Source organism: Equus asinus, chromosome 5, assembly GCF_041296235.1.
Source record: "Equus asinus isolate D_3611 breed Donkey chromosome 5, EquAss-T2T_v2, whole genome shotgun sequence".
Taxonomy (NCBI): domain Eukaryota; kingdom Metazoa; phylum Chordata; class Mammalia; order Perissodactyla; family Equidae; genus Equus; species Equus asinus.
Genome location: NC_091794.1, coordinates 5,185,562 through 5,212,121, shown reverse-complemented (window position 1 = coordinate 5,212,121; position 26,560 = coordinate 5,185,562). Strand labels below are relative to the sequence as shown.

Sequence of the window (26,560 nt, the reverse complement as noted above, 5' to 3'; positions counted from 1 at the left end):
TACTGCATTTAAGAGGCAATGAAAGTGTCAATCCAAAATGGATGAAGTTATAAGTTTTGTGAAAATGAAAAGAATGCACGTCAGAGATCATTGCTATTTTATTTTTCTTTCACTGTTTTTCTCTTTTTTTTCTTCTCCTTTTCCTTCTTTTTACTGTCTATGTTAAAGTTAGTTTGTGTCTTACATAAGCTATGACTTACAGTATCGGTTTTGAGTAAGTAGTTTGGGAGGATATTCTTCTCTACAAAATGCAGACTCTAGCGGCCCTGGGAGGTCCAAGACAGAGACAAAGAATAAAGAGGGAGAATTCTAGTATCTTTTCTTCTAGGGAAAAACAAATAGTGGTAAAATGTGGCCTCAATGTGTTAGTTAACCCGATTGTGGTAAACATTTCACAAAGTATCCATATGTCAAATCATCATACTGTACAACCTAATACATACAATTTTATTTGTCAATTATACCTCAATGAAGCTAAAAAAAATTAAGAAAAAAGTATTCCCTTCGGCAGCACATATACTAAAATCGGAACAATACAGAGAAGACGAGAATGGCCCCTGTGCAAGGATGACACAGATTCGTGAAGCATTCCCTATTTTTTTAAGTAAGTCATGGGATGTAGTGTGCAGCATGGTGACTATGGTTAATAATAGTGTATCGTATATTTGAAAGTTGCTAAGAGAGTAGATCTTAAAAGTTCTCATCACAAGAAAAAAAGTTGGAGGGGCCAGCCCGGTGGCACAGTGGTTAAGTTCCCACATTCTGCTTCGGTGGCCCAGAGTTCGCAGGTTCGGATCCTGGGTGCAGACCTATGTACCACTTGTCAAGCCATGCTGTGGCATGCATCCCACATATAAAGTAGAGGAAGATGGGCACGGATGTTAGCTCAGAGCCAGTCTTCCTCAGCAAAAAGAGGAGGATTGGCAGCAGATGTTAGCTCAGGGCTAATCTTCCTCCAAAAAAAAAAGTTAAAAAAAAAGAAAACAAAATTAGAACCATGTGCGGTGGTGATGGATCTTAACTAGACTTACTGTGGTGATCATTTCACAATATATACAAGTATAGAATCATGATGTACGCCTGAAACTAATATAACGTGTATGTCAATTCCACTTCAATAAAAAATAAATGATAAATAAATAAATAAGAATATGGCCTCATAAAGTTAAAGCCCAGAGCATAAAGCTGACCTCAGAGAATCAGTCTGCACCCGTGCCATCAAAATCCCGTGCTACTCTCAATTCCCACTTTCCTCACCTGCACTAGGTCACACACCTCCTGAGTCAGGACCCACTGCTAAAGCGAGACGAAGGTCCTGCCTCCGGCAAGGAGCACGAGTCACGTGAACTGGGCTCCGGCCCTGACTGCCACCTCACCAAGGAGCACTGAACTTCTCTAAACTTCAGTTTCCTCCACCGGCAAGTGAAAAAAGAATAGGTCCCACCTCAGAGCGGTGAGGATTATTTCACGTGGTGCATTAAAGAGCTCAGCACAGCACTTGTCAGGTTAATTACGAGTTCTCATTAAATGGTGACCGTCAGACATACTCACATAATTATTTCTAATAAGGAAGTAAACATAGCGTCACACCGATGACTTTTATTTAAAATTATTTCCGAGGTTGACGTGGAAGAAGGTTGGGGAAGATGTGTGGGTGGCACTTTAAATACTTTTCTTTACGTTGTCAAGAATTACTTTATTCTATTAAAATACCTTTTATTCTTCTTATTTCCATAAAAGGGCAACAGAGCAGATCACACTCTCGACGAAGATGCCAGAGCAGTGGAGTATGACGCAAGTTGTCCTGGGGAACAGCCGAACGAACCACCTACTCCAGTCACTCAGCATCTGCAGATACTTTTGCAGCTTCCACCCCTTGGCATGGTGAATCGGAACTCAAGAAACATAGTGGCATCTGCAGTCGTGATGTGGAAACAGTACTATTTGGGCCCTTTTTCAAACAGGGCGGCCATGTATGCTTCCCTGTGCTCTGTCTTCTTGCAGCTCCTTCTTTCCACTGCTTTCTTACAGGATCCTGTCTCCATCCTCAGGCATTCTCGTTCATTTCTCTCCTGTCTGCTCTCAGGTCCCTGAAAGACAGGGGTCAGGAAAGGGTAGAAATGTGCCAACAACGTTCCACGTTTCTCCTAATTAGCAGAAATGAAGAAAGCTCTGATCGTTGGGCGGATTCCACACCTTAGTGTCTAGTAAAGAATTAGCATAAGCCTAAGGGTGTTGCTAAAGGTTCTAGTCCTAAACCAAAGGAACCGAGGGGCTTGTGGAGGAAATCAGCCTGCATACGACTCTGACACTTTGCCTCTGATGTATAGAGAGATGTGACTTCACCACACACAAAAAATTAATAGTCTCCTGGCTCTTTCTGAAAAGGAATGTGGCAAGTGAATCATACATGGGATGATTCTAACCTCCCCAGGTCCACTCCCTTCAATTGCATGAACAGTAGGGTTTGCACCAAGTTTCAGTGTGAGGACTGAGAAGTATGCGGTGTCGAGGAACGACATCCAAGTGCACTGACATTCCCCACGAGGTTGCTGGGGTCCACATTCACTGACGTCTTGCTTGCGTACGTGGTCCTAGGATCAGGAGGTACAGCACTAACTAGAGGGACCCGGATTCCCAGAGGGTGCACCCTGGCGGAGGGAGACAGACAATCACTCAACGAGCCTAAAGGGAGACAAGGAAACGTCAGGGAGTGATAAGTGCAATGACAGATATCACAAGTCCCAAAAGCAGTTTCTAGTTCTTCTTGATGCTAAAAGATGTAAAATTTAAATCTACATGTTAGTATACATTTGGCCCCCAGACAAAAGACAGTATATATCATTTTCAAATTTGCTGAAAAATCACATTTTTTAATGCAGCTCGCTTTAGAAAAATGTGTTGACTGCATTGCACATAGGAAGTTTTAAGGTATCTGCGTATGTTCTGAATTTTTAGTTTTGCATTCAGATAAACTGTATAATATACACTTTACAAACTGATATAAAATAAGATACGTAACAAAATTATCATATATATTTATCATATAAAATGAAAAAAATTTCAACTATTTTGTAACTCTGTAGCAGGTTTCTAGCTATTACACATAATCTGAAAACAGTTCTTGAGTCCAAGAAGTTGAAAATGCTGCATTAGTTATCTTGACACTCAAAAAGGAAGAACTTGGGAAATGAATGGAACAAGCATATTTTGTATTTTAGGAATAATGTGATGAATGTCTCTTTAAACAAGAAAACATTTCACGTTTACACACTTTTAGTGCTTATAATAATATTAGCAAATGGTTTCATATGAGCGGTTATATAAGATTGTGTATTGTGATATGGACTTTTTTCTGAGGCAGAGTCTACAAAGAACTGTTCAGATTAAAATTTTTTTCAAAGTATATTTATACTCTACCTTGTTCCAGAAAGAATTTGAGGCAGGTAAGTCTCCTGAATTCATATAATTAATGACTTTAACACGTAGTTTTAAAACAGGAATTCTTTCACTTCTGTTTTATTCCTGCCAAAAGCTCATAATCTGAATCTAATCATGAGAAAATATCAGATAAACTGAAATTGAGCGTCATTCTGAAAAAAGAACTGGCCTGCACTCTTCAGATGCCAGTGTCAAGAAAGACGAGGATGACCCAGGCATGCTCCAGAATAAAATAGATTAGAAGTTGAAACATGTGATCTGGAATCTCATTATAAAGAATATCATTGGGACAACTGGTCAGATATGACAGATTATATATGAAAGTATTGTATCAGTATCAATTTCCCTAGTTTAATTATTGTACTGTGCTTATGTAAGAGAACGTTCTTGTGCCCTTGTTTAGGGGTGGGAAGGAGTGAGAGGGTACAGGCAAATATGATATGTCAACATTTGGAGGGAGTCAAGATGAATGGTATATTCTTTGTAATACTCTTGCAACATTGCTCTAAGTCTGAAACCATATTTTAAGAAACATTATTTAAATATATATGAACTCTTTTTTTAAAAAGATTGGCCCTGAGCTAATATCTGTTGCCAATCTTTTTTTTTCCTTCTTCTCCCCAAAGCCCCCCGGTACATAGTTGTATATTCTAGTTGTGGGTCCTTCTAGTTCTGCAATGTGGGACGCTGCCTCAGCGTGGCTTGATGAGCAGTGCTAGGTCCATGCCTAGGATCCGAACTGGCAAAACCCTGGGCCTCCGAAGTGGAGCGCACGAAGTTAACCACTCGGCCGCTGGCCAGCCCTGTAAATAGGAGCTCTTATAAGGTTTAGATATTAAGTGACAGCTGCTCACTATTCTTCCCTCCTTATTCCTCTCATGATCAGGTGGAGAGAGCAGCCTACTGAGAGGGAATCATAGACACACAGGGTCGCTCTGACAAGTGAGACGTCACCTATGAGGCAAAGGTGCATGGTGACAGTCCCAACAACCATGAGTGCCACGTAGAGAGCATTGCGCTCAGATGGACGATGAGGTCGGCAGCATCGCACAAGCATCTTCCCCTGCGCGTTCACAGAGCAGAGCTCAAGAAGCTGGGGCAGTACACCTAGGCTCACTCATTTGCTCCACCCACCGCCTGGCAGAAACATATTATTCTTGTTTTGCAAAGTAAAACAAAAAACCCAAGACTCACAAAAAAGAAGTATTCTGCTTAAGGCCACTCAGTGAGGATGTTACAGAGTTGAAAAACTACCCCCCAACAAACTGATGTCCAGTTCATTACTTCACGTATCAAGTTTGGCATCGTCAGTGGAGTTTCTGTTGCCTCCCCAGTCCATGCCTGTCTCTCTTTCTACTTTACTCAGACGCCCAGGAGGCCAGCGTGAGCACCTGAGCTGCTCCTCCTCCTGGATGCTCACCAGATAGTGTCCAGAGAGTTCCTCCTGTGCGCTTTCTAAAAGTACAGGTGACACAGCACCGTCATAGACTGTTTGCTGCTGGGTTAGATAGGAAAGGACAGAAGAATGGGGGCAGTTTTTCTCTTTAAATAGGGAAAGGAGAACGAGTCACAGTTATTTGTTTCGAGGGTGACGAAAGTCTCAAAGAACTAGAGGACCTTGGTTACAAAAACATTCCACATATGGCCCTCCAGGAATTCTTCTGACACAAGATGTCTCCAACAAAACAAATAATTGATAATTGTTATTATTAAATAATAATTAAAAATTTATGTACATCTGGACTATCTAAAACTGAGTGCCATTTTTCAAAGATCTCATCCCCAAGCTGTGAAGGCAGAAGTTAGGTTGTCCTCCTCGAACTTGGGAAGGTGAGTCCTTTGGGTTTCCTTTTCTAAAGTGGTTTAAATATTCAGTAACTGTGTTACGTACCAAAGAGACAGAGCGTTTGGTCCTAAAGCACAGTTGCTGTTCAGAAGACTCTGAGAATGCCTGCATTTTGGAATGGGATCTTCCTGTTGATTCCAGTGGCTCTTTGAATGACCCGTCCCCTGAACATTTTCTGTAATCCTGCGTGTGGGTTCGGCATTGAAATCCCTGGTCCTCATGAGAACGCCTTCTAGGATGGCTGTCAGACGATGTGATTCTGGGAAGCACAGGAAACTGGGAATACAGAATAAAAATGTTTACAATATAAAAAAACTGTGCAATGTTAGCTCGGAGACAGAATATCCAAAAATTACTAACTAAACAAATCTCGTGTTGAACTAAAATGTTATCTTCTTGAGGAGTAGAACTTTCTCCTACAATGAGGCAGTAGGGTCAATTGGTCCATCCCAAGACCAGCTTTGTGGCTCCTCCACCATTCGGAGGAGCATTCCACACCTTCAAATGATGGGTAAAAATAAATTCCAAAATGATCGCAAAAAATTTTTAATGAAGCCATAAATATTTAAGAAATAATACAAAGGTAAATATGTGATTTCTGTATGGAGAAGGAATTTCTAAGCAAAGGAGCAGTGGAAGAAGTCATAAGGAAAAAATTAATTTACCCATATAAAAATAAAGCTAATGTGCGTAAAAAGTAACATAAACAAAATTAAATAGTAGACAAAAAACTGTAAAAGTATTTGCTACATTACTAATGTTTAATAAGCATCCTGAATATATAAATATATATAAATAAAATATATCTCACACAATACAGACAAACACAGAGGTCATATAATACACTGACATCAATGCTAAAATCACAGTCGGAACACGATCAATGGACAGGGACAGTTCAGAGAAGCCAGACTTCTTGAAAGAATTGTGACACTCGCTCTCTCCATTTCTCTCACTCTCCAACCCGCTCCAATCCAGCTTCTGCCTCCATAGCTAATTTTGGTCAGGATACTGGTCTCCATGTTGCCAACTTCTGTGCACTTCGTGGTCTCAAGTCATTCAGCACATTCAACTCCGGAGCCCAGAGGGCCCCGCTAGTGCAGCCTTTCCCCTGCCTCTACCACCACACCTCTTGGTTTCCCTTTCATCTTTCGCCACCGTGTTCTAGACATTTTGCTCACTTCTCCTTCTAGTTGCTCATAACTGCTGGGGTTCCCCAAGGTTCTAAACTAGCCTTCCTTCCCTTCCTTTGCTTTCTCACTCTACACTGCCTCCCTAAATATCTCACCCCTGGACTTCAATTCCTAGCTATAATCCGATTTCCTAATTTATGTCGTTAGCCCAGGCCTCGCCTCTGAGCTTCTGCCCACTTGGGTTGTCTTGGTATCCCATAGGCACCTGACCTAACTTGTCCAAATCCGAACCCATCATCTCTCCTCCCTAAACCTGCTCCTCAAGTGTCCCCAACTCAGAAGATGGCACCACCATTTGCCTGGTTGCCCAGACCGGTCACTCAAGGAGCCACCCTCCACATCCAACTGCCAAATCAGCAGATCCCACCTCTCAAGTGTCTGTCAGGACAATTCACCTTTTTTCCAGCTGGTTTTCCAGCACCACTGTTACTACCCCAATACAAGTCACCATAGTGGATACCCTCTATCCACTCGTACTCACTTTATTTCATTGTTCACACAGCAGCCAGAATAGTTAAAACAACAACAAACCCATACCTGACCGCTTGTCATTTTGCACCTCATCTTGCACCCCCGACCCCTCAGTGACACAGCCTTGCTGGTCTTTAGTCAGTTCCTCAGCTCACCTGCTTCTGCCCAGCACAGGCCCTTTCACAGGTGGTCCTCTCTGCCTGTCACCTCACCCACCACCCCATCCCTTCACCTCTTCAGTCATTACGGAAGCCACGTTTCCCCAGAAAGCCTTTCCTTCCCCCTGATTGGTCCAGATCCCCGTTGGATGCTCTCCTGGGATCTCATACTTCTCCTCTCTGATACTTAGGACAACTGTAATCAATAATTTGGGTAATTTTGTTATGTGTCTCTCTTCTCCATTAGACTGTATGCTCCATCACATCAAGGCCACATTTCATCCTCTGCCAGAATCCCAGTACACAGCACCTTGCCTTATTCACAGCATACGTTTGTTAAATACATATTGAATGAGTAAAAGTACAAAGAATGAAAGAAAAAGAAATACCAAGCAGTAAAAATTGTATATGCTTATTAGTAGTCAAAGATTATGTGAAATTAAATAACACACAATTTTGTCTTTCAAGTTAGCAAAAAAGAGTGTTTCTTAATGATACCAACACTGGCAAGAGTGCAAGGGGCTGGCAATGTCATACCTTGCTGGTAGGATTACAAATGTGCACAGCCTTCCTAGAAAGCCGTTAGCAGTATGTGTCAAGAGGCTTAAAATATTCCCCTCCTTTGGTCCATCCATTGCACATTGTTGTGGGCTGAATTGTGTCCCCCCAAATCCACATGTTAAAGCCTTAACCCCCAGTAGCTCAGATTGTGTGAGGCTGTTTGGGTAGGCCTTAATGCCATCTGACTGGTGTCCTTACAAGAAGAGGAAATTTGGACATGCAGAGAGACACCAGGGATGTGCCCACACAGAGGAAAGACCGCGTGAGGACACAGGGAGAGGGAGGCCTCTGCAAGCCAGGGAGAGAGGCCTCAGGAGAACCGGCCGTGTCAACACCTTGATTTTGGTCTTCCAGCCTCCAGAACTGTGAGAACATACATTTCTGTTGTTTGAGCCTCCCAGTCTGTGGTATTTTGTTATGGCAGCCCTAGCAAACTAATGCTCATGTCTAGAACTTACTCTCAAACAATAATCAGGTTAAAGATTTGTAAAGCTGCTAAGATGCATGAGGTAAATCTGTATACAGTAGTCCATTTACTGTAGGTCAGACACAGTACTTCGTGCTGTGGATAAGTTGGGGGGCAAAATAGGCAGAGGGTGCCCCTCTTGATAGACATTAAACAAATAAGGCATGTGCCTGCATCCTCAGCCAGACGCTGTAGAGGGAAAGGTCAAGGGGCAGTGAGAGGGTATAGCAGAGTAAACTGCGTATATTTGGGTGGGTGTCGGGGTGACGGGGAGGGTCAGGGGAGACTTCTGTGTAAGTGTGGTTACTAAGCCACAATCTGAAGGAGGAGCAGGGATACGCAAGGAACAGGGAATGCGTTTCTGGCTGAGGACGCACACTGTGTGTGCAGAGGCCCTACCACGGAAGGAGGGGTGTGCACGGAAGAGAAGCAGTGGGGCTGAGGAGCTCTGAGCCTGGGAGGCGTGAGCAGGGCCGGACGGGGAGGCGTCGAGGGGCTCGGCATAGGGTGACGCCACAAGATGGTGCCCAGAGCGCACCAAACTGTAATCAAAAGTGTCCTCTGTGATGCGGGATTGCTTCCCTCCTTCTCTTGTTTAGTATTTCCTAAGTTTTCTTCAGTGACTGTGTATTATATTATCAGGAAAAAAATAATAATTCCTTAAAAATTTGAGTCTGGGACACAGAAGGACAAATAGTGCAGGATCCACTTATGTGAAGTATCCAAAATAGTCACTCACTGAAGCAAGAAACAGAACGGTGGTTGCCAGGGGCTGAAGGCAGGGGAAGTGAGCAGTTGCTGATCAACGGGTACAAAATTTCAGTCCTACGAGATGAGTAAGTTCTAGAGATCTGCTGTACGACATTGTGCCCACAGTTAACAGACCCGTATTGTACACTTAAAGGTCTGCCAAGAGGGTAGCTCTCATGTGAAGGATTCTTACCACAATAAAATTTTTAAAATAAAATTTAAACATTGAAACTGGGAGTGAAATGCAGATGTTTGAACAAATGTCCTCTCCCATTAAGAGGCCCGTAAAGAATGGATCGCAAATGAATAGAGTACACCCTTAATACCTCCTTATATCGATGGGCTTTCCAGTTTGTTGTTTTGGTGTGGAGCTTTGCGGGAAACAAGCTTAAAAGAGCATTCTAGTTGGTTACAGGGAGAAGCTCCTACTTTTAAAAATGTTTAATTTTTTCCTGGAATTTCATAAGCCGTTCTAATGAAATTTCCCTCACAAAGATATGAATCAACGCCCTAAATAGCTTATTTTTACAAAGTGTGTACTTGTCTCCTCTACGGCCGTGGACTGCCTTCCTGGTCTGTCTCCCACACGGTGAAGCCGGCTCTGACACTGGGATGGGACCCCTACTCTCTGGGCTCAGCAGCGGGGCTCCCTGGCCCCCAGACTACAAAGCCAGCAGCAGGCATTGCAATTTGGGGGCAGTAACTACCCAGTGCCCTGACATTACAGAAGAGCGTTCCAAATGGCATAGCTGTTTCCCCTGTGGCCCCAGAGAACCATTTCTGTCAAAGACAAATCCGATGCTCTCCCTGAACTCCAGTCATAGGTTCCCCCTTACAAATAAATTGATCATGCAGCATGTCTACTTCAAGAGCTAACTTCTCCACACTCTGTATCCTGCCTGCAATTGCGGTCCCCCTTCCACCGGACCCCTCCTGCCCTCCAAGTAAATGCAAGCACCAGGCCAACCTGCAATAGCAAGGTGAGAGACAGTGAGGAGAAAGATCCAGCTGCTGGAATAAAACGACCCATGTTAGTGTCACAGCGTGTGCTAGGCACTCCGGGGACCCTGTCCTTGATCTCTCACCTCCGAACAAATCCTACAAGGGGGTCCTTCTTCCCTTTTACAGCTGAAGAAAGTTTATCACAGCTTAACTAAATGACTTAGCTACGCCTTACGTGACTAGTGCCTTTCCTGGAGAGACAAAGAGTCTGGCCTAAGCACCAGACGTCTCATTGTTGGGTTAATAATCCTCAGCTTTGATCTTGAACAGGAGCAACAACTCATTCTATCTCCATGTGAAACAACCTGTAAATGGGATTTTTAACAGCGTACCACCTATAACAGAATTCTAGTACCAGAGTAATAATAGTAATTTCTAGGGCTTTAGGAATTAGTGTAAAGGAATTTCACGTGAAGAACATTTATACATAGTCTAATGCTATCATCAAAGCCAAGAGGGCTGTGAATTAGCAGACTAGCTACACATGGAAATAGCATCAGAAAAAAGATGCAAGTGTTCAACTGGTAAAATGGTAGCTCTTTTAGAAATAATAAATGTAGGCTCAATACCATCCACTGGGCATCCTTTAGGGGGTCTCGGGGATGTTTTAAACTGTTCAGTAAAATAAATATTTTTAAAATTGGAGAAACGAATGGACCCTGCTCTGTCATACTGTTACACTGTAAATCAATGTGAAACTGTCATCAGGACTTATCATAAGCCACAGCTTGCTAAACAAGGGAGAGCAACAGAAGCAACTCCCTGGAGCTTATGATGCTCATGCCTGAGACACTGGAACCTTTGCCCAGGGGACAATTCAAGGACTTGTCTTGTTTATCCAGAAACTGAAATAGCCAAAGTAAGCTCATCTAAACCACATGCCACTGAGACCATAACCCCAATGGCACTAAATTCAGTCTTGTGCAGTAATATTTCCCCGCTAGTTCTCCACTGTCCGGGCGTTATTCTTGGTATGAACACGTTTAGTCAGTTCAGGCCGCCATGACATAATACCACAGACTGAGGGGCTTAAAGAACAGAATTTATTTCTCACAGTTCTGGAGGACTGGGAAATCCAAGATCAAGGTGATGGCAATTGAGTTCCTGGTGAGAGCCCTCTTCCTGGCTTGCAAATGGCCACCTTCTCTTCATGTGCTCATATGGCCTTTCCTTGGGACACAGATGTGAAGACAGAGAGCGCAAGCTCTCCAGTATCTCTTCTTACAAGGGCACTAATCCCATCCTACAGGGCCCCTCCCTCATGACCTCATCTGAACCTAACCACCTTCCACAGGCCCCATCTCTAAATACTGTCATGTTGGGGGTTAGGGCTTCAATAGATGAATTTGGGGGGGGACACAAACATTCGATACATAACAGAACATATGCCGTATGCCAATCTTCGACATAAAATTTCCAACCATCTTCCCATTACATTGTAATGTAAAAAGAAAGAGACACACTAAAGACAATGAGGGAAAGGCAAAATGAAAGACTCTAGAAACTTTTGCAGTAATTAACTGAAAGCATCTGGAAAAACATTTCCAAGTATCAATACCTCTGACACATAATAATAAGAAGAGGAATAGGTACTTATTAGGTACCAGGTGCTGTCCTAAGCTCTTCATATACGTTACTCATTGAATCTCCACAACACCCTTTAAAGGTACCCAGTGCTGTCATCAATCCATTTACATACAGAGACTCTGAGAAAGAGGGAGGTGAAATAGCTGCTCTTGGTTAAGCTGCTGGTAGTAGGGGCTGGGAGGCCAACACAGAGCTTCCCTCTTAACCACCCCATTCTGCTGCCTTTCTGGCCACTCCTCTGCCTTGGCATCTAGTAGAAGAGACAGAACAAGTCTGCAGAACACTACGCTAAAAGCTCCTCTATGGAGCCGTCACTGATGCCTGCAATGTGTCACTAGTTTCCTTTCTCTGGATTAAGGCATTGTCTCCCACTGAAATTAAATAAATTTAATCTGAAAAACAAGAAACCTCTGTGTGTCATGAAACTTTAGGTCAACACTTCCCTGTCCAGGTTTGCGAGAAATCCTCTGAGGGGGCTGTGCCCCACCCAGCCCTGCAGTGAGCAATTGCAGGAGAACCCCTCCTGTAACGTGACACTCTAATGGTGAGACTGCGCAGCCACCTTCAGACCAATCGAGGATAGAAAAAAAAAAAATATCTGCCACTGCTTTCAATTGACAATAGGAAGCAAAAATATAGAATGGGTTAAAAGTGATTTTTTAAAAAATAAAAAGCAAAACAATCCTTGGGTGTAGAGGCTTGTTTTGTAGCCCCTCAAATTACATCATGTAGGCAAGCACATACTGTGCCTGCCTCGGAGCAAAGAAGGCTTGAGAAAGGCTGTTCAGAGTCGGCAGAGCCCTAGGCCAGGAACGCTGCTTCTCCTTGAAGTGGTCTTTCCTTTAGTGTAATCGCCCCCCACCGGCCCAAACTATACAGAACGACGTTAAGAGAATCATGTTAAGCTGAAGGAGAAGACGACTAGAAAGCTGAATAAAGTATTAAAAATCTACTTTCGATGAGCAAATAAACAAGTGATAGGGAAACTGTTTTAGTTCAGGTTCATATTCACGTGGTGATGGAGGGAGCACGCAGATCAGTTTACTAACAAGAAAGACTTCCTATTACTCTTTTTTTTCCACCAAGGACATCAGGACAGTAAAGTTAGACTTTTTTATTCGCTTTAAATTAGCAATCATAGATTATAATGAGTCTGGTCAAAAGGTGGTGTTCTCTGAGAAGGACCAAGCTTTACCTCTTGTCTACCTCGTTCTGTCTGCGAAATTCGTTTTTTCCCCTGGACTGGAAGTTCCACAGCATGGAAACCACGCACGTCTACTTTGACCCTGTGATCCTCCTGCGCCCTGCACGATGCCTGAGGCATGGCAAGTGTCCAACAAAAATACACAATGAATAAGACTCCATCACTGTGGTTCTGAAAGAATCACGAGGCTGACAAAGCCTTATTAGAAACCACGATCAAACAGAAAAGAAGAGGAAACCCTTCTCTTCCTAGGCGTGTGTTGCTGACAGATGTGGGTGATTAAATGCATGTGTTATTGATGGATGTAGGTGATTAATAGGTTCCGAGAGGGCAGCATCTTCCATTGGAGTGGTGGAGAGAGAAGAAAAAGATAAGCCTAAGAGTAAACTTTTCTGTTTAACTTATTTTCATTGAGCTCAAAGCAAAACACAAAAAATGAAAACCTGATTGTTCCCATATCACTAAAGTAAGAAAAATTTGAGTACATATTACAATTAAGAAAATTAAGGATCCAACTACAGATTCACTTCACACATGTATAGCAGTCTATGAGTGGAGAGCAAACAATCAGACTCCCTCACTGTCTTCCCAGCTCTGTGCACGTCACCCTGGGTACCCTGGATCTGTGCTCTGTGCTTGTGCACGCTCCACTTTATTCACTCAGATTGTCACTTTTATTCCATGCTTTGTCCCCCTAAATAAACGCATGCTTTCTGATCATTATGGAATGTGTTGTTTACTCAGAGAATCTAAACAGGTTAATTTAGGCAAATGCCCAAAGCTGATATGAGCAGAAAAAGATACTTGGACATCATTCAGAAATGTTACACATATGTGTACACTTGTATACATATGTATACAAATTCCGCCATTCTCTAATAGTTTAAGGCAAACAACCTTGCAACTTAAAAGTGGATTCTCTATATAAGGTGGATTATCTCAGTTTTATAAGCCTAACAGAAGCTAAGATTTATTCAAGAAATATTTTATTAGTCACGTTTTTTCCTTTGTTTTCCTATTTCCTGTGGTTCCAAATGGCTGTTGTGATAAATAGTAAATCAGAATTTTTCTCTTTGTTCCTCCCTGGTTCCCACTATCTGGAACCTGGGAACTAGTCACACTTCTGGCTCACACATATGAATACCTCACCCAGTGTGGACCAAAAGAGATTAAAATGACAGTGTGCTAAGCAGGTGTTTATGACAGAATCATGGGACGTCAGAGCTGGAAGGGTTCTCTGAGATCATCGAGTCCAACCCTCTTCTTTTTCATGTCAGGAACCAGAAGCTCAAAGAGGTGTTAAAACTTGCCCTTTGTTCCTGAGCCCACATTTGGTAAGACATCTATTTTCAAATATGTATGTCTCAGAGAGGTCTCCTTCCTCAAACTCGCAGATCACTGGGAGTAAGAGGTTGCCTTACACACATTACCTCACAGGCATTACGCATCTAGGGATGCTGGGACTAAAAATAAAACAACGTTATTCCAAAACTTCCCTGGTTCTGGGGTTGGCAGAAGCAGGGGCTTGAGGAAGTATCCTCTGGTGGCTGGAATTCTAAGTGACTTGTGATCACTGTGTGACTGTGAAGCAGGAGCCGCACACATCTAACGGTGGCATCTTCTGGCGCAGCTGCTGAGCCGAGAGAACCACTGCCTGCACCTGCACCCAGTCCTCCTCTGGTCAGGCCCACCCACCCCCATCTCAGGAGACTTCCTGCTGGCCTCCTGCTCCCTGGACACTGGGTGCTCTGCCCGGCCATGGGAAAACAGTGCTGAGGGTGTGAGGATTTTTGGTTTTCTCTCCTGTCAGGAAACCACTGGGAACGAGAAGAAAAAGTACATCAAATTTACCCAACGTAGTGATTTATTATGTGGAATCCCCGATTCCTTAGAGGTCACCAAATAGTGGAGCTATTTTCAGTATTTCAAAAAGACGATTGGGAATCACACGTTGGTGCACACCAATGCTACACAGACTAGTATACCCTCAAGTTTCTTTCCTTTTGCTTGAATTATATCATCACACAGCAGGATTATCTCTGGCTTATCAGAAACTCTGAATGGCAGTTAAGATATCTTAGGCTACTAAAAATGAAGAAATCATTACCTAAATAGATGAAAATCAGGTCCCTTGGAGGACAACATAAAATGATAAAAGTGATTTTTGTGGGTATAAAAAAGATTTGGAAGTACTGATTTCCAACCAAAGAAAACTTCATACCAAAGGAACCTCCAAAGATTATGTAGGAGAAATCCCCTCCCCAGCCCCGCTCTCCCGGTTCCGGGATGGTAACTCACTGGGCAGGGCAGGGAGGTTTTCCTGTAACTGGCGTGTTGCGATCGGTGGCGGTCCCGGAGGCCCCTCTCATCCTCCTCTATCCAGCTGTGACCCCAGAAGCTGCTCATCCATTTGGCAAAAGACACATCCTCATCATCATCATCTCTGTGCTCCATGTAAAGGTGATTCAAAATATCGAAGTCCTGTCCCCAAATCTGGCAGAGAGAAATATCATCCAACAGGGCTGACTGGATGAAACCCAGGATCTCCCCCAAAAGACGAAATAAAACTGGTATTTTCAAATGGTCTCCGATAATGGGATCCTTAGAGGAGAAAGATTTACTAAACAACCACTTCACCATCAGGCAGCCTCGGTAATGTCTATTTATAAATTGTGCAGCCCACATTCTCCTCCCCTCCCCCTGTCTTTTTAAATTGAGAGGCTTTTAATCCTTCCATTGCTGGGGCTCGTGCCTCGCAGCCTCAGGGCGGGAAGCACGGTCCACTGCCTGGTTTTCCCTGTGCTTTGCTGCCGATGGCATGTGATGGCTTCTCCAGCTGTCAATGATGATGGAGCATGACCCTCACAATATGCCTGTCAGCTCCAGGCCAGCTCTGAAATGGGGCCACTCACAAGGGACAGACTGCAGCCTGCAGGATGGCCAGCTATTGGCCTGTCATATCTAGAGCTAGACACTCTCCTGAAAAATACAATTGATATTGATATAAAATCCAGCTCCTGGTGCAAAGTGAGCAGCATTTTTTTAATTGGACGTATTAATTATACATGCACAAATGTAAATAATGCACATGCATATGTAAAATGTAAAAATCTTAAGTGCAAAGTTTGATGAATTTGTACATACATATACCCCTGTATAATCACCACCATGCAGGTGAAGACAGAACATCTCCACCCCAGCAGGTTCCCTCTTCCCCCTTCCAATCCATCTTCTCTCCAAAAGGTTACCAATTCTGACCTCTGTCACCATAGATTAATTTTGCCTGTTTTTGAACTTTCTTTCAATGGAATTATACAGTATGCATTATTTTGCGTCATTCAACATTATGTTGGTGGGATTTATCTGTTTTTGCAGTAACAGTAGTTCATACTGTATAATATAACATCGTGTGAATATCCTCCATTTTTTTCCTTCAGTCTACTACTGATGGTCATTTGGGACTGTCATTTGCATTGTTTCCAGTTGGGGCTATTATAAATAAAGCTTCTACGAGCATTATAGTCCCTGTCTTCTAGTGGGCTTTTCTTCAGGGTAAGGAGAATGTTGTATTTATTGAGCCCCTACTTTGTGCCAGGCATGGAGCCAAGGATTTTCTATACGCTGTTTTCATTGTAAAAACCCTGTGACTGGGAGACTTGCGTCACATTTTACAGATGAGGAAACAGATTCACAGACATCATCACTGCCCAGGGTGAAATGACGACTAAGCAGCACAGCCAAGTTTGAAGCAAGGAGCAGAACAACCAAGCCCAGGCTCTCCCCACCGTTCTGCCAGTGCTCCAAGAGAGCCTGGGGAAACCTCACATTTCTAAGCAGAGGGATTCCTGGCCATCTTCCATACGAAAATTCTTACTTGAGCTGCGAAAAGATGGGCTTAATAATTGTGGCCAACGTTCCCAGAGGATGGTACCTCAATCTATAAGTTACTAAGGGGAAGTATCCAAAGCATTAAATGGCTTGCAACATTTTTGTTTCTTGTTTTAAATGGTGAGAGATGTATGCCTGTTACTTTGTAATAGTTTTATTAGAGAATGGAGGAAGCCTGGTTCTCAATGATCCAGATGAGAAAGGAAAAGTCATAAGTATATGCCATCACTGTTGGTTATCTCTGTTACTAAAGAAAGAAATCAAACTACTTCTCTTGGAGAAGCAAGACCAGGTCTGTCCACAAAACTTAACTATGGATAAACCCCTTCTTTTCTATTCCTCCTAAGACAGAAGTGTGTTTTCTTCCAATTTCTGAAACAAAAATAAATAAAAGTATAGTCAGGGGATGGAGAAACTGGAGCAGATATTATCCAAAAATTACCTAAAAGCATTTTGAGGAAAATAAATGGGACTTGATTTTAAAACCTCTTTGAGTGAAATCTGTTTCTTGGAGTTCTGAATCTTTCCCTTAATGCCTTATAGACAGAAACAATTTGGATATTAGAGAATGTGCAGAAGAAAAGATATATATATGTGAAGATTTGTTATGAGGCTTTGGCTCATCCAGGTAGAGACTGAGAAGCCCCACAGTCTACCCTCTGCAAGCTGGAGACCCTGGACAGCCGGCGGTGTAATTCAGTCGGAGTCCGAAGGCCTGAGAACCAGGGGGAGATGGTGTAAATCCCCGTCCAAGGGCAGGAGAAGGTGAGGTGAGACGTCCCAGCTCAAGCAGTGAGGCAGGAAAAAAATGGGTGAATTCCTCCTTCTTCGACCTTTTGCTCTACTCAGCCTGTCAACACGGTTGCATGATGCCCACCCACGCTGGAGAGGGCAATCTCATTCAGAAACACCCTTACAGACACATTCAGAAATGATGTTTCATAGGGGCACTCCATAGTCAGTCAAATTAACATAGAAAATTAAGGAAGGAGGGCTCCATTCTCACAATCTGTTTACCTCCCAAAGGCCCTACCTCCCAATACCATCACGCTGAGGATTAGGCCTCAATGCATAAATTTTGAAGGATCACAATCAGTCCACAGCAGGGCACCTACATGACCAGCACCCAGTATAGTCCCTGGGCACTAAATCTCTAATGAGCATGTAGACAACATTTCACACATGTTGCCACAACTCATTGCTGGAGGAATTAAGCACATCCCATGGGACTTCACTGGAAAAAGACTTTTGGAGGCTTGTTCCTGGTTTCCCCTGGTCTTTACCCAATATGCCTTTCCCTTTTCTAGTTTTGCTTTGTATCTTTTAAGTGTAATAAACCTTATCCACAAGTACCACTATATGCTGAGTCCTGTGGATTCATCTAGCAAATCCCCAAATTGAAGGTGATAGTGTCATTAGTGGGATTCTCTAAAAACAACCTGACTCACTGAAATATGGCTTTAGCAGTGTTTGGGAGAATGAAGGGTGAAGGGATCACAATGATGAACTTAATGACCAGTGGCTACCCAGTCATCTGTGGAACGGAACAGCAGCTGAGATGACGTCTGTTGTGAGAGGTAAAAGTTACCTACGGAATTCGAAAATAACAGACCCAGCGCCAGGAGAACTGCCTCATTGGATCTGTTGGCCACTTTTGGCAATGGTAGCTAAAGTGAGTGATTAAAAAGTTCAGCCTGAGGGGCTGGCCCCGTGGCCGAGTGGTTACGTTCGCGCGCTCCGCTGCAGGCGGCCCAGTGTTTCGTCGGTTCGAATCCTGGGCGCGGGCATGGCACTGCTCGTCAGACCACGCTGAGGCAGCGTCCCACATGCCACAACTAGAGGAACCCACAACTAAGAATACACAACTATGTACCGGGGGGCTTTGGGGAGAAAAAGGAAAAAATAAAATCTTTAAAAAAAAAAAAAGTGCAGCCTGGGTGATGCCTTCGAGTTTTGTTCTCTCTTCCAGGTGGGAGGAGATAGGGTCCAAACATTCCCAAAAAACATTTTGGGTGAGCCGAAATAGTAAACGTTTGTATTGCCCACACCTCCAAGTGGGAGGGGAAAACATTAAGCCAGTTCCAAGCCTGGGGCAAGCTTTAAATATATCAGAAAAAAAGTAGAGGGGAAAAAGGACAGTCTATCCACTGGTGCAGCAGCCCCTTGCGTTCCAGCTGAGATCTCTCAGCAGCTGTAATGTTTATCTTGAAAGTGTTGAATTTATTGCTAGGGGTTTGAATAAACTTGGAATGAAGAAAAAACAAGACTTTAAAATGGCTTTTATTGTGTGGCTACTGCCTCTGGATGTATGGCTAAAAACTGATATAAAATATTATATGCTTGTAATTTCATAAATGCCAAAGGGATTATCCCAATCAGAGAAAGCTGCCCTAGAAAAGGTGTAAGTAGAACTCGACTTCCCTGCTTTTTCTGCTGGTGGATGGGTTAAAATTTAAACTCTGAATATCTGAGTATTGAAATCTCTGTAACTGGTTATTTTTGCTATGATTTTTGCCTGTTGGAGCCTATGGGGAAAAGTAGACAACATAAAAAGAGAGATAATCTCCACAAAAAAATATACTTTTGGAGTTTTAAAAAGCAGTTTTTAGTTTGCTAATAAGTTCTTGTAAAATCAGATGGCTGGCTCTTAGAGGCTGATGATTTTTCAGCCTAAGGGGCATATTTTTGGGTGTGTTGATCTGGACTGTAGGACTGACAAGATAAAATGGGCTTCAAAGGATTTAGAAGCCCGCTGTCTGGCCCTGTAGTCTCTAGGCTTTGCTGCTGCTAAAGAACAAAAGTCACTGGCATTTTCGGAATCCTGAATTCAGAGATCCTAATTGCTTGGACCTGATGGTGAGCTGAAACCTGATTACGGCTGCGAGGAACTAGTACAACCTCTGAAAGCAGACATAGACGCAGTGAACAGAACTCAGACTCTGGGACAATTACAGATTTAAGACACCATTCTGTGGGGCCGTAAACCGTAAAAACATCATGGATGCTGCCTGGACCACATGAGTCACTTGCCGACGCCCATGGGAAAGGGCTTGTTCTCTGATGGGACCACCTAAAACCAAGATGCTGGAGGCTGTATATTTTTAATGCGGGGACTAATTGTATCTGACATGATTGATCACAAGAAACCCAATGTGTGATTCCTGTTGAAAACTTCAAGTTGGGGGAGAGCTCATCGGGGGAGTGGGACCTCTCCACCCACTCCTGACAGATAGGAGTCTCAACCCGTTCTCAGGGATTCTCGCTGCTGTTGACTTGTGTTTGGCTTTCCAGGTTATTTGAAATTTGCAACAATGGGTTTGACAGGAGATTTTCACATATGGAGGTGCATGAGATAACTCTTCTGGTACAACACTGATTGGGCTCCAGCTAAAGAAGCCTGACTCACAGCCTGGCAGATGTACATTGTACATCTGCTTTAACCATTCCTGAATGAATTAAACACGATCTCAAAGTACAGGAATGCACTCTTTGAAGATAAGAATGCAAAGGTCCCCTCCTACACCCACCAGTACCAGGTAACACCATAGCAGTACTCCTGAAGACAAGTTCTCTTTCCTGGACATCAGGGTCATGTCGACCTGCTAATTTGCAACTGAATAGCTCTTTGAAACTTTGATGAAAATGTATCCTGGGCATGTTTAACGTATGTTCTTTGTTCTAAAAAGGCATAAAACGATACTGAAAGCCACACTTCTCCACAACACTTTCTTCCTTTGTGGAAACTGCCTTCCCAGGTTATAATCCTCAGCTTGGCTCAAGTAAAGGTTACCTCTTCTCTCTTATCTATAGAATAGTTATTATTTGGCATTGGCATTTTGATCGCCTAGTTCTGTTTCTCTCATCCTTTTCCATAGTTAGGCAGTGTGATTATTAAATACAGTTGTCTCCAAATAGAGATTGATCTTTTCTAGGCTGCTTTACTAAACAAATAATCAGTATGAAAGAGGTGGGAGTTATATAAACACATTCTGAAAAACTTCTGGAAATTCGGAATTTTTGTTCTAACTGGTTCTTGAACATGATGACGTGTCTTTCTGGTTAAGTTATATAAAAACTGTTTTTCTAGGTAAATTCTTTCATCCCTCTTATGAATTTATTAAATTAGCATTTATTAAGTGGAGCACAGGGTACTGGATGGTGAGCTGTGTGGTCCAACAACAGACCACAAGAGGAATTAAAATAGAGAAGTTCATTACTCACCTGCCCAGGAGGAAGTCTCCATTACAACTTGAGGGGCCACACAGGGAGGTCAAGGCAGAGTGCAGATAGAGAGGGAGAACCAGGGGTACATTTTTTTATTAGGGTCCGTGGGTAGAGTGCTTTGGGATTCCCAGGCTAGGGCCAGATTAGTCAATTCAAACCAAAAGAGCAGTGTTTTAATCAGCCCCACGGGGGGTTTTATCTAAGGGGCGCATAAGGGGAAGTCACCCCAGATAAGGAAGATTGTTGATTGTAAGGGATATTGCAGAAGTCGTATAAGGAACTTAACACTTGCTTGTGACTCTGTGGGCTGCTATCTAGGGCATGTGCCTGCATGAGGGGCCTAGAGTCAGTTTAAGGCCACTGCTGGCTGCTTGGCCGAACAAAATGGAGACCCAGGCAGCAACACCATGGAGTAGCTTAGCTAAATTCTCAACACAACTCTTTACACCAAACCCTTCCTGATGAAAGGTCTAGATAAGAATTAAAAATGATTGGGGAAAAAACATAAAGTTATGATTACTGAATGAAACACACTGATTTTGTAATACCACAGAAAAAACAAAAGCCCAATAGCTGGCAGATGCAGGGGAAGGAGGGCACTAATGATCTCTGTTTCTCCTAACTGCTCCTGAGCGCCAGGGTTGTCTTCTCAACATGGTGTGAGGTCTTGAACTCAAATTGACTGCTGAGCCTACGATCACATCTGACAGCACCGACCATGAGACAGCAGGGAATGTCCCCGGCACCTCCATTTTCCATGAAGAACACTTCTAGATGTTGTCCTCATTCGTGAGGCAAATGAACTGATGTCAAAGACAAGCAAGATGGACTGAGACTGACTGCCTTCTGGAAGTCCTTCTAAAACTGAGGACTCAGCTGAATTATTTGGACTGGACAGAGAACCCTAGGGCAGAAGGACCCACAGTGGGAGGCCACACCGGAGGCCCCATTAACCTGTATTGCCTGGCTGATGTATGTCCCCACTGGGGCAACTTAACAATTACAAACTTTTTGCTTCCAAGGGTACTTTCCGGGATGGTCCTTCCTGTATGTGCATCTTGACTATCGTGCACCGCCTCAGTCCCGGAAGGCAGGAGGGTCAGCTTCAACTTACCAGTCAGAGTTGTGCTGTGCTTGAGTTGATGGCTCAGGCCAGGTAAAAAGGTTAATACAACAACTAAAGGAGAAAACCACCTGGCTTTCTAAGATTGACCTTTACGGTTAATGGGATTTGTTTCAATTGTCTAAATCCAGGACCCCCGGAGGGCATATCAGAAGTCAGTACTGCAGGTTGGGTTCACCCCGCTGCATGAGGTCCTACTGATAACAATCTTGCTCTAAAAATGTCTTGGCCAAGAGGGTGGACTTGGCAGAAAGAGTTAATATAGCAGCCTGACTGCCTATCCTTAGGAAGGCCTCCTTGCAAGGTTGGCCCTCGACTGGTCTCTGGGAAGCCGGCTGGTAAACAGTTCCTTGCAGTGATGGAAAACTTTCCCTAATGATAAGAGCAGCTTAAACTGCTTGTACAACCAATGTGGTTTATGCTGAACAACTGCTTGTCTTCTGGAAGCCTGGAACTTTGGTACATACTAGGCAAGTGTGCCTAAATGACCAGCATCCAATAAAGCCTTGGGCTTGGAGTCTCTGGTGAGCTGCCCAGTGAAAAGCACTTTGCACATGTTGTAACAACTCATTGCTGGAGGGATTAAGCACTTCCTATGTGACTCTACTGGGAGAGGACTCTTGGGAACTTGAGACGGGTCTCCCCCGGACTTCACCCATGTGTCTTTTCACGTTGCTGATTTTGCTTGGTATCCTTTCACTGTAATAAATCTTAGTGGTGAGTCCAACTGTACACTAAGCCCTGTGAATCCCTTTAGGGAGTCACCAAACCTGGGGTGGTCTTTGAGACCCTTAATACAGGAAGGAAAGAGAACTCTTCAACCTTCGGCCAAATTCTCTCAAAGCAACAAGATATAAATTTACCCCCAAAAGAAAAGGAATTCAGTCTACACTATACAAAACTAGTCCACCTCCATTTTTTTCCTAGTTAGGTCCCTTTCTTTAAAGTAAGAGAGAAAGATTGCGCCTGCTCTGCCTGGCCCAAGGTTCTTAGGACGAGCCCGGGTCAGGGAAGGAGCAGCGGCCGCAGGTGTCCGCAGTAGCACTGAGGAGGACTCTCTCCTGGCCCGTCTGTCTCGGAAGCCGGGCCTGAGAGAGGCTCTGGCCCAGCCTGGGAGGCCAGCCCCGCTCCCCTGGCAGGGGCCCAGACACCTGCTCTGAGGACATGCTGCCAGGGGCACAGGACTGTCGGAGCGGCCCTTTTGACCCCACTCTGATGCTCTGCCTTGCCAAGCCCGCAGGGTGTACCCAAAAGCGTCAAGTGGCCGAGATAGCTGCAGCTTTCTAGAGAGCCTGTGTTTTCTTATTGGGCTTAACGTGAAAGGAATGAGCTTCCCTTGGAGGGCAGGAAGCTTGTGGTGCCCGTGTTCTCGTGAAGCAATCAGACATCACGCGTGCCCAGGGAATCGGTAAAAACGAGCCTTGGGCTGCGTAAAACGAGGGGGCTTTCAATGCCTCCTCCACGTTCGCTGCTTCACAAGACTGCAGGAATGAAAAGGTGGTTTGCCCTTCATAGATTTCATTCTCTTTTTCATTTATTTATTTCCCTTTATTTCTTTCTTTCTGCACAGCCCCTATTGTTATAGTAACTGATTTTTTAGTTCATTTTTTTCTTCACAGTTAAAGGGAGGAATTATTCCTCACCCTGCTTTCAAGCTCGCCTGAGCCACTCTCATTCTGGAAAAGAAATTATGCACAGAAGAACTATGCTGCTACACCTTTTCTGATGTAGTCAGAATACGCCAATGGTTTTTAGACAGTTTTCAGTTGCCAGAAAGCAGTGCTTGAATACTTGAAACTGTGTACTGTGTTCTCTTTAATGTCCTAATTGTCAGAATGTTCTTCTGTAGACAACACGTCATAACATAATCATGCATTTCCAAGATTGTTACCAAGTTGCACTGTGAAGTCTGCCACCCTGTCAAGGTGGGCATCAAAGGCAGACTCTTTGTTGTTTAACCAGGGGTCCTAAAGCATGTCTGTGAGGGTGCATCATCATCATTTTTTATTCCAAAAGGCTATGCAGCTTACATTATGAAAACTATTTTTAAAATACACCGTTGATGTAAAAAAATAAATGAGGGAAAGAAAGCTGTGTTTTCAGAGGTTTTCCTACAAGAATATTGGTTACATAAAAATCCAGCTACTTTGGCATGAAGCATCATTGAGTTCTGCAAGATTTTGGCTAATAGTAGGCTTCATAAATTTGAGGTTGCTAGATGTTGGAATGGGCATGTGTAAGACAATACATCACTTCTTCCACAGAGACCTTTAAACACAGCATCGCTCCTCACCAGCCAGGGATGGAATCTGTGCAGCCCTGCCTCCAGGAGTGCTACTAACTGTATGCCTTCTCCAGGTCTTTTTGATCTCTGAGCATATATTATTCTAAAACAGATTGAGCGTACTATTTGCTAAAATTACTGCTCTGTAACGAGCGTTATCAGTTCAGTTCATCAGTGTGCTACACTTCAGAGAAGGCCTCCTCGCAGTCAGGAGCTGCAATTTCGCAGAGTCTCGGGGCAGCGTCTCAGCACTTTCTCTTAACTTGAGTCCACCAGCCTCTGCATAACAAGTGCTCCAGAGAGGAACTGGGGGAACTCCAGGCCTGGGGGGGGTCTCCTTTTTAACTGGGGTGAAATTTTGCAATGTACAATAAAGCATTGGATTACCAAAAACATAAAGGAAATTGTGACAAAATACTTATGACATGTATAAGAGGCTTTAAAAAAATATTCACATTCTCTGACCCAGAAATTTCTGAGTATAAGAAGTATATAATCAGAGGTACATACAAAGGATACTTGTTCATTAGAACATTATTTAAAATAGCAAAAATGTGGAAACATCTTAAAAGTATAACAATTGGAGATCAGGCTAATAAATTATGACATATTCATACAATGGAATTCTATGCAGTCAAAAAAAAATCATGGGATTTAATGACACAGGGAACTTCTCAAAATAAAATATTTGGTGACAAAACCAAAATATAATACAGTGTGATGGTTAATTTTATTTGTCCACTTGGCTGGGCCATGGTACCCAGATACTTGGTCAAACATTATTCTGGATGTTTCTATGAGGGCTTTTGGATGAGATTTACATTTATATCAGTGGGATTTGAGTAAAGCAGATCGCCCTTCCTAATGAGGGTGGACTTCATCCAATCAGTTGATGGCCCAAAAAGAACAAAAGACTGACCTCCCCTAAGCCAGAGGAGATTCTGCAACAGATTGCCTTTGGACTGCAACTGCCATGTTGCCTCCTCCTTTGTCTCCAGCCTGCTGGCCCACCCTGAAGATTTTGGACCTGTCAGCCTCCATAATCACATGAGCCATTCCTTAAAATAAATCTCTCTCTCTCTCTATGTATATACAGACACATATATATACACATACCTGCATATATATATACACACATCCTATTGGTTTTGTTTCTCTGGAGAACTCTGACTAATAATATAGTTTATTAGTATGACCCCAAAAGTCAACTATGAATCATGGGATTTCAGATAATTTTATTTTCTCCTTTATACTTTTGTTCTATTTTCTAAAGTCTGTAAGTGGTCTTGAATCACTTTTGTAAGCATGAAAAGATGTTATTTTAAAATGAGTAGTGCACATCATACTTAATGGTGAAAACAAATCTTTCACCGGAGATCAGGAAAAAAGCAAAACTACCCACTCTCACCATTCTTATTCAACATAGTACTAGAAGTTCTAGCCATGGAGGAAAAATGGGAGGGAGAGGGGAAAGCATACAGATTTTAAAGAAAGAAATAAAACTGTCTCTATTTGCAGATAATGATTGCCTATGTATAAAACCCAAGGAGTGTACAAAAACACTCCTAGAACCTATAAGTGCGTTTCAGCAAGGTCACAAGATATAAGATCAATACAAAAAAATTAATTGCATTTCTACATACTAACAATGAACATATGGAAATCAAAATTAAAAATATGCCACTTATAATTGCTTCAAAGAAAATGAAATACTTAGCCATAAATCTAACAAAATATGTATAGAATCTGTGTGCCAAAAATAACAAAATGCTAATGAAAGAAAGGAAAGAAGACTAAATAAATGGAAAGGCTTATTATATTCATGAATTAGAATAAATAGAATAAAGATGCGAATTCTCCCCACACTGATCTGTGGGTTTAATACAAATTTCTATTGAGGTATTTGTACACATAGAAAATCTTATTCTAAAATTTATATGGAAATGTAGAACACATGCAATAGTTAAAAACAATTCTGGAAATGAAGAACAAAGTGCGAGAATCACACTATGCAATGCTAAGGCTTACTGTATAGCTACAACAATCAAGACAGTGTGGTATTGGCAGAGGGAAAGACACATAGACCAAGGGAACAAAATAGAGAGTCCTGAAAAAGACCTACATATATACATACCCAACTAAATCTTTTACAGGTACAAAAGCAATTCAATGGAGGAAGGATAGCCTGTTCAACGAATGGTGCTGGAGCAAGTGGACACTCAGTTTAAAAAATGAATCTTGGGGCCGGCACGGTGGCATAATGGTTAAGTTCATGCTCTCCACTTCAGCAGTCTGGGGCTCATGGCTCGGATCCTGGGCATGGATCTACACACTGCTCATTGAGCCATGCTGTGGCAGCATC

The 26,560-nt window shown here is 43.0% G+C and overlaps 1 protein-coding gene and 1 non-coding gene across 3 annotated transcripts; one reads left to right on the top strand and one right to left on the bottom strand.

The window, feature by feature from the left end:
• Positions 1 to 152: 152 nt before the first annotated feature.
• LNP1 (leukemia NUP98 fusion partner 1) lies at positions 153 to 26,560 on the bottom strand. 2 transcript variants are annotated; one of them, XM_044771713.2, is made up of 4 exons: positions 26,333 to 26,560; positions 14,978 to 15,172; positions 5,333 to 5,563; positions 429 to 2,090 (listed from the first exon to the last, which is right to left on the bottom strand). In XM_044771713.2, exons 2-4 carry the CDS (start codon positions 15,131 to 15,133, stop codon positions 1,941 to 1,943), a joined length of 537 nt encoding a protein of 178 aa, XP_044627648.1. In that variant the 5' UTR covers positions 15,134 to 15,172; positions 26,333 to 26,560; the 3' UTR covers positions 429 to 1,940. The 2 variants fall into 2 exon arrangements, with proteins under 2 accessions (XP_014708805.3, XP_044627648.1); XM_014853319.3 differs by lacking the exon at positions 26,333 to 26,560 and having other exon boundaries at positions 153 to 2,090; positions 14,978 to 15,557.
• Positions 496 to 600, top strand: LOC123286174 (U6 spliceosomal RNA). The gene has a single exon (XR_006528446.1). It is a non-coding gene; the product is annotated as a U6 spliceosomal RNA (small nuclear RNA).